Consider the following 11,952-nt stretch of genomic DNA (forward strand, 5'->3'; position numbering starts at 1 on the left):
AGACAAAATAGAAACGTTAAAAATTCAGCATAATGATGTTGCTCTGCGGGGTAGGCGCAGTCTGTAAGCCTGAATGCTGTATACAGTATTTTCATTCATATTTGATGAAAGCACTGGCTTCTGCCAATCCATAGAGGGGGGAAAACATCAGAAACACAGTTTGGGGCTCTCTGTTTTCTTGTAGTTTGCATCTAAAACTAGCAGTGTTTGGGGTTTCTCCTGCAAGAATAGAGTTGTGGGCCTAGCACACTTGAAACAAAGCTGCTCTAAAGATAATGGTTGAAAGCTGTGATAGGATGACCAACTGGAAGGTCATAGGATGGTGCGAGGGCAAAAAAACATCCTGAACAAGTATACACAAATTTAGAGGACTAAGGAGTTTAAAGAATTTAACTCAGGCAGCACTCTCACATAGCAAAAACAGAAAATAAAACACACACACACACAAAATCATAAACACATTCACAATTGAGAACAGCATCACGGTCACGCAAGTCCTCCACAAAGAAAAAAAGGATAGATTTGGAGTACGTCTCTGGAAAATATCCAAGCAGTTAAAAAGCTTCAGATGGCTCCCCTTTTTTTTAAAACACAAAAAATGTTGAGACAATACACAAAAACACTCTCCACGTAGCACCACGACTCTCTCTCTCTCTTTCTCTGCCTTTCTTGTATCGCCTTTCTGTATCCAAAAACATCTTCCCTGCCTCGCTCTTACTTCCCCTCTCAGGAGAACAGAACAACCTTTAAAGTGCTTGTCTTCTTATTGAGACAAGACAACAACATCCTGATATCTAGTGTACGTTGACTTAGCAGGGTCCCTCGGGGTTCTGTCGACTATGAGCAGATGGTCGAGGACCGAGCACTTGGCACATCTTGGCATATAGGGTTTGGTATAGCCCACTGGGTTACCTCAGTGCATGAACAGTGTTTACTGTGCATGCTGCATACAGCGCTAGCTGACATCCCCTCAATTGCAGAGAATAGTGAGATCCGGGTTGGGATTTCAACCCCCAAGAGAGGACTTAGCATCCGAGAGTGTCAGACGCTGACAGCTAGCCTGCTGCTGTGAGCAGAGGGGTAGCAGTATTGTGGCTGGGGCTTTGTGACCTTGGTTACTTCTGTGGGAGCCTCCAGGCATGTCAGTGGCAGCCCTGTGTTCCTGTGAAATGAGACTTGCTGCTGCCAGCGTAGATCAGTGACAGGCTCAAACATCTTTGGCCTGGATTTATGACGTTAAACATTAGAGGATAGGCCACATCTTGATATCCAAATATGCTTTGTTCACACCAGAGTTAAGATTAAGGGGGGGGGGGGGGGTTCTGACTTTAATCTCAGAATTGTCTCACTGTGCATTTGAGACTCCAACCTCCATGTCTGGCATGAACCTATCCCTCTCAATCCTTTTCCACTGTATCTTTGGGTTGTCTTTTATAAATCACTGTCAATGTGGCTTAGCCTTCCAGTCATAAACAAACACTGACTATATTTGTACTGCAAATTGGAAATTTAAAGACTCCGTGCTGTCGCCTAGAAGGCATCATCACAGCTGAATGTCCCATTTTCACAGACTCCAACAAATAAAATGCAGTGCCTGCCACTGTGCCCAAGTGGATCTCTTAGAAATTATTTACTGACTCACCCTATCATTAGTGTGAATAATATACTTCAAACTTCCAGGCACTGACAAAGCTATCTCTTGTGAAAAGACACACGGACTGAGAAGCAAAAGAACATAACCTCGTTAGAAACCATGACTACAAATGCCATGAAGAGTAACTAAAATGTGTACGACCTACAGAGTGAGCACTGGTCTTCATTTGAGACAAGTATTTGCTGAGGACAGCAACACTTAAAACACCCATTATAGCACTTAGTCTTGGGTGCAAAATGGGTCATTTCAGGCAAAACCTTTGCTGACTGCAATTTCACAGGCAGAGGTTGGCTTGAAGCTTTCCATCTAGACTCTGCATTAACTCAGTATAAAAATGCAGCGTTTAGGGAAGCTGCCCAAGCGAGAAATGTGTTAATTAACAGTGTCCCCGACTCCACACTTCCTATGGTTAATGGAAGTCGTATCTAACTTGTTACTTACAAACCTGTCACAGAATGATTATGAGCTATTTTTTTCTGCCTTTCTGACAGGCTGAACACTTCACCAGGACAGTGAAAGCACAGTGAATGCTTACAATATAGTAGGGAAGGTTATATAACATGCTGCAGGAGTACACTTGAATCTGTGAATGGCAGGTATCTTGACAAGCTGCTTAAAATGGTTAACTTGTGATTTCTAGTGTTTCAGCTATTTTATTTTGAGAAATGAATGATCATCAAAAGACATTTAAACTTTAATTTCAGGCTAGTTGTTATTTCAGTATTATCATTAACAGTAAGCCATCATTACCTTCTGCTTTAGTTGTTGTTTTTTTTTTACATTTCCTTGGATTTACTTTCAACTGAGTAGGTGGGTTTCCTGATGGAAAAAAAAAAAGGGATCACAAGCACTTCTTCCACAAAACACATCTTGTGGCTTCTGCTGATATAAAGTGAGGATGCTCTGCTTAGTCAGTTTCTTCCTGTTTGAAAATCACTGCAATAGCTTGATGATAGAAGAGTGATCCAGATTGCTAAACAGGGAATTATACACTTGACAGAATCATCCACTTAGCTACTGAAAATCATTTTAATACACATCCTACAGTTTGTCCAGATTGAATTGAATTGTGTGTATTGGAGGTCTCATAACTCCGACACCCTTGACTAGCTGGACAGGGGACACTGTTTGGGCTTTTTTTCCTCAGAGCTCCTGTGAGGAGTTTTCAGCTGGTTATGAAACAGACTGAAATTAATATTGATACTTCTCTTTGACCTACAAAAGCTAAAAAGACCATTAGAGTGAACACTGACTATTTAAGTATTTATTAAGCCTGTAATCACTACTGCAGGGTAAAGGTGTCAGATGAAGCCATAAACAGCATCCTGCACAAACAGCCTTTCTTTTAACATTTTCAACAAAGATCCATGGTGAGTGACATTGTTTGACTCCTAAAAGGAAGCAGGAGGCTGTTTTTGTAAAGAGCACAACTTTCACATGTTGATGACAAAATCACTGATAAAAGGGAACTCCTTTGTCCACAGGGGGCGCTAATATCAACACAAACTAAAACATCCCAGCAGCTTCAATTAAAATGTCTCACTACATTGTGTGTAATTCCCCTGACAGCAGCACAGTAGTTGAGGCAACAGAAAAAAATGCAAGAGAGCTTATATGTACATGAGTCTATTAGTGTTCACCCCCCCCCCCCCACCATTCATTTGGAGTGGCGGCCTGCCAACCCAACGTGATCACCAGCCAAAAGAAAGGAACACAGTAATTAATTTAAGGAATTTACTTAATTTATGTGCACTCGTTTTACTTTAGCCGAGCATGAACATCTTCCACCTGTTTCACTGTCCTGTTCAGCCAATTGAGAAATACATTTCCAGAATGCCGGTACAGTTTACAGCATGTGATTGGGTTGGCAGCATACATCCAGCATGTACATTTACCTTGAGTCCACCCCTTGTTGATGTCGTTTGTAGACACCGACCCAGTACTCTGACGTTAGACTGCAAGCTAAACAAACAGGCATGCCTGTGACATAAAGCCTGGCTCACACTGTGCGATTTATCCCCGATTGTATAAAAGTCGAGGTGGCATGTCAGCTCACACTGTACGACTGGATCGTTTACGACGCCCGACCAGACCTTGAGATTTATGCGCTCACACTGTACGACCTGATTGTCGGACACGGCCGGAGAGCTCACACTGTACGAGTGAAATCGTGACGGAGCGTTGACAGTTGTTAATAAAGTTTCATTTGAAAACTCCATCGGACGGCGGTTGGTGAAAGAGAAGGAAGTGAAAGTTGTTGTAGGATATATGAAAGTAGATACAATCGTAGATATATGGATACAAGTTTCAGAAAATTGCTGCACTGATGATCTGCACTGAAAAATCCCACCCAAAAAAACGCCGGGTTGCATCCTGCCGCTGGTCGCCATGACTACATTCCTCCCTTGTCTCGCGTGATTATATTGTAGTCACACACAACTTCTGCCGGACCCTTTCATGACGTAATCGTCAAGATTTGACATTCTAAATATCAAACATTACTTTGTTGCATGTACCAATTCTGCACGCTGCACCATATAAACAAACAACACTCTTTTCTGAAAACATCTCCTGTGAGTTTTGTCTTGTGATAAGCGGAGTCTGAGTCAGAGTCCGACTCTGTGTCTCTGTGGGTATATTAAACACACACATTGCAAATAATCCCAATCTCAAACATTTTCTAACGCTCACTCATTCATCATTTGGAACCAAATTGTGCTCTGATATTTTAAATTTGGTTAACATTTTGTTCAGACATGAATCATGCAGAATAAACAATAAAACCGTGAATGACTCTGAAAGCACCATAACCTTTTTATATTCAGTCCCCTCATGTTTACAGAAGTTACGCAAAGCCCAACAGGCCGACATATTGTATTGTAAATGACCTAAAAATATGTTATGGTATCATTTTAAGCTTAATAAAGTAACAGCAGAGGTGCAACATTAAAATATTCTTGGCCAATATCTTTAAAGACCAAAAAAGAAGACATATGAATTAAGTCACAATTAAAAATAACAGGTCAACGCTCCTAAAAGATAAACCTGGGGGAAACACTTGACAATGGTAAGATGAATATTCTCTGTATCTAAATAATGACTTAATAATTGACAGACAGGCTCTACTGTTCTGTACTCTCAACCTCCACTGAGCTGTGTACCACCAATCAACACATCTAATCTAACTTCAGGTTTGTGGTAGTTTGAACTTATGAACAGGGAGTGACAGGGTATGAAGGCACAGTTGGTGAGCTGCATGTCTGTAGAGGACAGTGCAAATCAACTACAGCTGACAGGTTGCAGTCTTGATTGGCAGAGTGCTGCAGTCATGAGGTCTGAGGAACACACAGGGTCAGCATGTGGAAAAATAACAAGACACGGTCGTTTCTCCAAACAAATACCATCACGAGCAGACTTTACACAACAATGTCCATCCAAAACTGTACAACTACTGTACTGTTGCTGAGGAGCTAGTCCCTCTTACAGTCTACCTGTGCCTATGTTATTACATATAACTTGGTTAGAGGCTGATAATATGACACCTTTATAACTGATAATTATGTGGGGAAAAACAAGCATGACCTGAAAAAGGAAATAACTCTAAATAATGCCTAGCAGAGAAATAAAATATCAATGGTTTAAATGGTAAAAATCACCAGTGTAAGCAAGTCTTTGTATCAAGGAAAACTCCCAGTGGGGCATCTGGTGGTGATAAAGGATTACATTTGCACTAATACACAACATGAATACAAAGGCAGACTAATGGAGAGAAAATCACCCTTTGGATTAAACATACTGACATAATTCTAGCTGCATGGGAATATGCCACTTTGTGACATGAAGCCTTTGTTATCAAATCTGTTGACAGGGGACATTTCTTTGAACCGTCCTCACTGTACGAGAGTAGACCACCGTTTTTTGTTGTTGTAATTATCTTCAATGTGGATGAGAGGGGAAGGAAGTGCACATAATAAGACTAGTTGTTTTATCCTACTGTGAGTAGCCTACTATTTATACATTCATAAACAATACAAGGGGTAACCTAAGGATATAGTCTACTTAGCCTATATCTGTTTAGCCAGTGTGCCTAGAAGAAAAGGGGTCCTTGTTTACAAAATAACTATGTTCTTGCTGCAGGGTCAGGGTTATGATGTCAATGATGAATAGCCAAATGATATGCATTAGCTTCTTGACAGTAACTTTCTTATTCAAAATAAAAAAAATAAGTAAAAATGACCAATAGGCTACTCTCGGATTCCAGCTCATTCCTCTCATTTTCTCACCCTAACGGGATATTTTGTTGTTTTTGGCTACTGTTTCGTTTAAAGCAAAAAAAAAAGCCATCCGGCATCTTCATGAGGTGTTGAGGGAGAGGTAACAGGCTCCTTCATTTCCCTCTGTCAGGCTGCAAAACCAAACAGTTATTGGCCACACTATTAATCGAGAAAGTAGGCTAATGGCAGGATTAGTCGGTAATCATTGTCAGTTTCGACTATTACCGAAGTCAACGCTGTTCTGTAATCATGCATGAAAGCAGTGACGAGCCTTTTCAGGGAAGAGGAAGCGAGGTGAAAAGACTTCTTGTTGTTAACAGTCTCCAATTGTGTGGACTTTTATATCAGGTAAACAATAGGCTACAGTTGTATATAAAAATAAAAATTAAAAAAAATCATACAGTTTGATTGAAACATGGCAAAGACAATGACGATAAAGGAGGAGAGCTGAAGAAACACGGAAAAAAAAAGACGCTTGTTCCTTTCCCGAAGGTTAAAAATCCCGTACATCCCGTTATTCTACCGTGAATGCGTATTTTCATGCCAATCGTTAAACAGACATCTAGCACTTAAAATGTACGCCAGCTATAATTCCTGTAAAACACAGCAAGGAGTCAAACATCAATCGGGCTGAAGAAAATACCGTGTTATGTCTTAACGGTACACAGTACAGAGGAATGTTGTCCTGGCTTTTACAACAAAGACGAACCGACTCACCATAGTAAGAAGAGGGAATGTCCGTCTTTCTAGCCATGGCACTTAGTAAGACAGATGCAGCACCGTCGTGTAGGGTTTGGAGACCGCATATGAGAGTCGAGAAGGTGAACCGCAGTTATTTCAATGCCTTTCCGTGGTCCCGTGGAGAAATAAACACTGCAACCTGGAGAGGTCTTTTCGGGTTCTGTGAGGATGCTTCGGCCACGCAGCTGAGCGTCAGTCGTGTTTACAGCACGACGTCATTAATTATTCCAAAACGGTCTTAAAGGGGACGCAGTGCTCAGTGGCTGTTGTTGCTGAGTATCTCTTTTTTCCCCCCCTCGTTGACGTTATGACGTGATTTAAAGCACACATTTGCATCGTTTTGTGCCGATTCTCGGATGACATGAACATTTTAAGTATTCAGGCCTATATCAAAGTCTCTATCGAACAGAGACTATTACGCGCGCCTTTTCTATGCAATCTCTATGTAGAGATTTTCAAGTTGCCCTTTTTCTGGCTGATTAATAATACAACAACTATTGCAGGTAGCCCAGTATTTTTGGGTGGCAGTGATAGGGCTGTCCTCACTGAGGTGTCCAAAAGAGAAATACTGACATCAGCTGGCTTTTCTCCGACATTGCAGATACTTTTGACTCAGAGAAAAACAAAAGTGTAGTCAGTCAGGAGTTTTCATTTTTAACCTAAAATTAAAAGTGAGGGTATCAAGTCTTTCACTGCAAATTGCTCATATAGCACAAATTTTTATCTTTTTTTTTGTCTTTAAGTCTGCCTGTTAACTTTCGTTTGGTTCTAATTCATATCATTTGCATTAACTCTATATTTGGGGAAAACATTTAATTTAGGTCCTGCATAGGTGCTCCCACTATAGCTGACTAGTTCAAAGTAAATGGAGCAACTATAGGTCAAAATATTTTATAACAAAAATCTACTAATCAAACAGGTGCAGAAAAGATTAATGAGGGCCATTGAGATGTAAATCATGCACCACGGTGGTACTGGGAGGGGTCTGAGAAAGCATTACACAATAGAGTGCATATTTGTTCAGACCATTGTGGGTGACCCTCTTGATTCCATCAAGCACTGTCTATTGTTATATTATGTATTAAAACAATCCATCATCATTTTTAAATAGTATAGCCTAATTTACAGATGAAATATTCTTTAAAAAAGAGGAAAAAATCGATAAATGAAGTGGAGGAAAGGAAAAAAATACTATTTGCATTGGAATGCAGAGAACAACAATATTCAAGAACTAAAACATGCTTAAGAAAAAAAAGTAGTATGAGCTCTACACATTATAAACTCCAAACAGATACCCATCGATTAATGTCTTAGATAGTTCATATAGTGACTTTGACCAAGAACTGGCAGCAAAGACTGGAAATCATTCACAGCTGATTTAAGAGCCATAGGGTGAGATTTACAAGCAGTATAAACAACGTAAGATCAAGAAAGAAGCATGTTTTATCTGTGACATCTGCAGCCAAAGGGATTCACCCTTAATCTTCATGTTACAAGCTTTTTAATAAGAGAACATATACAACATTAAAATACTGTGCATTTTACGAAGAATAAATTAGAAATGGACAGGTCATTTGTATTACAAGCTGTTTTCTAAAAAGTGATGTCTTGCTGTTAATGCTGTGTAGATAAAAGAAATGAGAAATCAGGTTGCCAAAGGCCAGTCATTAAGAAGGGATTGGATTCCCTGGGACAGATAAGATGTACCAGGATCAGCTCATGGCACACAGAGAGAATTATAATCACATTATTGCCAAGTGTAATATAGTAAATGTAGAACAATCAATCTGGGTGACAGAGGTCTAATTCAGTGGTAGGCAACCCTTTATGGCTGAGGAGTGTTCCTACAGATCTAGAGCCTATTGGTGTAAAGGGTTGTCAAGCAACAGCACACAACACAATCAAAAAGGGAAACCAACAGAGTATTTTCAGAAGATTTAGAAATGTATACAACAGATAAATGGATGGATTTTAGATGTTTTTATATTACATTTGGACATTTCTGTTGTGTGCATGTTTTATTGTTATTATAAAAGTGTTGCTGTTTTGCCTTACTAACTTGTTTTCTAATTTCCCATGTTTCATTATTTTAATGAGTAGTGGTAAAATATTCATATTGATCGCATGCAAGCCAAGGTTAAGCAAATGATTTGTTATTGGCATTAGTGCCATCATTCTAAACAAGGACAATGATACATTTCCTGGGTGAATTGTGTTCTCATCTAAGAATCACTGTATTTTCAAGAGTTGGCAGCCCATCTGCTTGTCATTCTGTGAAAATGATGAATGCCAACAGCTTGCTAACTATTCACCACATAATGGAGGATGGCCGTGACAATTACAGGGACATTTGTGGTGGTTTAGTTTGCATGTCTTTTTACAGTTTAGATGGATGAAGATGCTCCAAACACAATCTTTTTCTTTAGAATTCAGTGGTTACAATTGCTGCAGATGAACCCTTCTGACATTTAGAAACCCAAAGTCCCACCATACAGGAGGAGATTCAATAGAGCAGTAGTAGCACAATCTAGGTGGTTATTTGTCTCCTTTCCAGTCCATTGGGTACACACAATTCCACATTAAGTATAAAAAAAATGCTTCAGTGATAAGTTTGGAGCCAGTCCATGATGAGTCAGTTTGCAAAGATAATGACTTTGTTTTATCTCTCAGGCCAGAAAATGCAAGATTATAAATCATTGTCTCTGTATCCAGGGGCTTTCTTTTAAACTTTTGTCACAGCTTAACAATTATTTATAATTTCTTATCCTCTACATCTTTGCTTCTTTTGTCCACTTCTTTTGTCTATATTCATTTTATTGGGTTTATGTGTTGCTCGGGTTACTTTGGTGCGTGTTTGGGTTCTTTTGTGTTTGGGTTCTTATAATTTGTTCTTAAATGCGTTTGTTTTTATGTGAAGCACTTTGTTAACATTGTTTAAATGTGTTTCAAAAGTAAATACATATTTATTGAGATGTTATTAATGTTTCTAGAAAATAATAATAAAAAATACCTTTGTCTGCAGAAGGTACAGAGATTGATTTAGAGAATTTGGTTGATTCATACTTTTATCAGGGCAACATTGATATTTAAGTTAAAATGTTCCAACATCTGCACCGATCTGCTTTTACAAAGAGACAAGAGGGGAAAAAATATTTAATTTTGTATCATTGGCATTAAACAAATAACATAATTTCAGTGAAGTTCAGCATACAACATTTCCCATAAGCTACAGGTACTGATGAAGGGATGAACAGTGGTGCAGCGCCTCACAGTGAGGAGGTTCATGGTTTGAATCCCTGTTGTACAGGGCCTCCCAGTGTGGAGTTTGTCATGTTCTGCCCCTCGTGCATGTGTGGGTTTTCTCCCAGTACTCTGGCTTCCTCCTTCAGTCCAAAGACATGCTTGTTAGATTAATCCTCTACACTGCCTGTAGGTGTGAATGTGAGTGTGGCTGGTTGTCTGTCTCTATATGTCAAGCGAGCACGCTAACAGTCCAGGGTGTACCCCGCCTCTCGCCCAAAGGCAGCTGGGATTGGCTCAAGCCCACCGCGACCCCTAACGGGAAGGGCGGTATAGTTAATGGATGGATAAATGTGGTCAACTAAGAGGAAACCTTCAGGGCTGAAAAATGAAGCCGGTGAAGTGTCAAAAATTGTAGTTCCTCAAGTGGCCACTTGAGGTTCATGACATTAGCAGCTCAATCCCCATTAAATAGACAAATTTGACAGTAGAATTAATCATATTTAAAGGGCCCATATTATACTTTTTAGTGTGTTTTCCAAGTGTCCTGTGCATGTTTAGGCACATCTATTTGCAAAAAAAGTTTGCGGAAACGCAGCTTCTCCTACGTCCTCCTGTTAGCTGCAGCATTAGCTGCATGTAACGCTCGGTTCTAGCCCCCCTCGAAATTTCTTTGCCAGTATGACATCTTGTCAGTGTGATATCACTGATCTAAGCCCATTGGCTCGTTGTGGCAAGCCCAGCAGCTCATGTTGTATGCCCGTTAACTTCTGTGGCACGCCCACGATATGCCGTAGTCTGTGGTAGCACAGTAGTGCTAAGGTGCTAATGTTTTTGCTCCCCGGCCCTCGGAGCCAGAGTGGCTGAGCAACTGACCAATTACGGCAGAGCCAACAGGCTGACCAATCAGATCAGACTTGGCACATGTGGGGACTCTGAACGTGGGTACTTCAGAGCCTTAGAGAGAGATTCAGAAGCGAGCCGGTGCATGGAGCGGCAGTTCATGAAAACAGACACTTTTTTTTTACTTTAGCTATAGTGAACATACTTTAGTAGGTACATTAAATTAAATTAAATATACGAACCCCAAAAAGGGCATAATATGGACTCTTTAAAGCCTGCTATAGAAAACCTCAATGGCTTATCTTTCTGATTATGACAACTTCACAGGGATTGGCATTGTATATAATATAACTATTTAAATAGTTTTAAGCCTTCAAGTTATGCATATTAAGGAGCATTGGTTGCTTTAAGTGACAGGTGCAGCTGTCTTCAAGACATCAACATAGCTTATTCAGATAATTAACTGGACCTCTATGTTTGTGTAGTTCATTCCTTTGGCGATCTTTAATTCAATTATCTCAGGTTTTGAGAGCTTTGAGAGAAGACAGCGGTAACGCCATTAAGCCTTCTTACACAGGTGTGCATTTATTTGTAGGAATGCATCTGCATCATGAGATGATCAAAGCATCGTGTGTAAACTTGGGAGAAGTTACATTCATCCACCTAATCTGTGTTTAAAACATTTCTGGTATAACATTATATTAACAATATATTACATTTACACTTTGGGTTTTACTTTTTTAGCTACGATGTATTTGTGTTGTTTTCCTCTCTCAATTGAAATTAGCCGAGTGTGATTTATTTCTATAGTTTCTTATTGATGGGATATTATATCACTGTTGCATTTCCTGTTTCAGCCCATATCAAGCTAGAGAGTCTGAAGAGGAACTTGTTTCAACTTTGATCAAATCTGGGCCAAAAACATAAAAGCAAAAACATGTTGTCCCCACTGTAGCTTTAAAGTAGGCTACCCGGATCTTTCTTGCAGCATCTGTTCTGGTTGGGTTTCTTTCAGATAAATTACTTTATCAATTCCCACAAATCCAAAGTGAACCATCCTGGCAAATCACAAAACAACACATTACAAAATGAATGTCTGTGTAGAGTGTGATTTTACTCAATCTGGCATGAACACAATGGCTGTGTCCGAAATCACTCTCTTTTCACTATACTGTATGGTGTACTATGCAGCATAGTGAA

At 39.7% G+C, this 11,952-nt stretch overlaps 1 protein-coding gene across 7 annotated transcripts in view; it reads right to left on the reverse strand.

The window, feature by feature from the left end:
- The window catches only part of slc44a5b (solute carrier family 44 member 5b), a 36,873-nt gene extending 30,003 nt beyond the window's left edge, over window positions 1–6,870 (reverse strand). For 5 of the 7 annotated variants that reach the window (XM_020650036.3, XM_020650034.3, XM_065955959.1 and 2 more), the window contains exon 1: window positions 6,646–6,869. In XM_020650036.3, the coding sequence (XP_020505692.2) occupies window positions 6,646–6,682 (37 nt within the window). In that variant the 5' untranslated portion in view covers window positions 6,683–6,869. Of the gene's footprint in view, window positions 1–6,645 lie in introns of all 7 variants that reach the window. The other 2 variants (XM_065955960.1, XM_065955957.1) reach the window with 1 other exon arrangement.
- Between the last annotated feature and the right edge of the window lie 5,082 nt (window positions 6,871–11,952).

Source organism: Labrus bergylta, chromosome 6 (genome assembly GCF_963930695.1).
Source record: "Labrus bergylta chromosome 6, fLabBer1.1, whole genome shotgun sequence".
NCBI classification, from domain to species: Eukaryota; Metazoa; Chordata; class Actinopteri; order Labriformes; family Labridae; genus Labrus; species Labrus bergylta.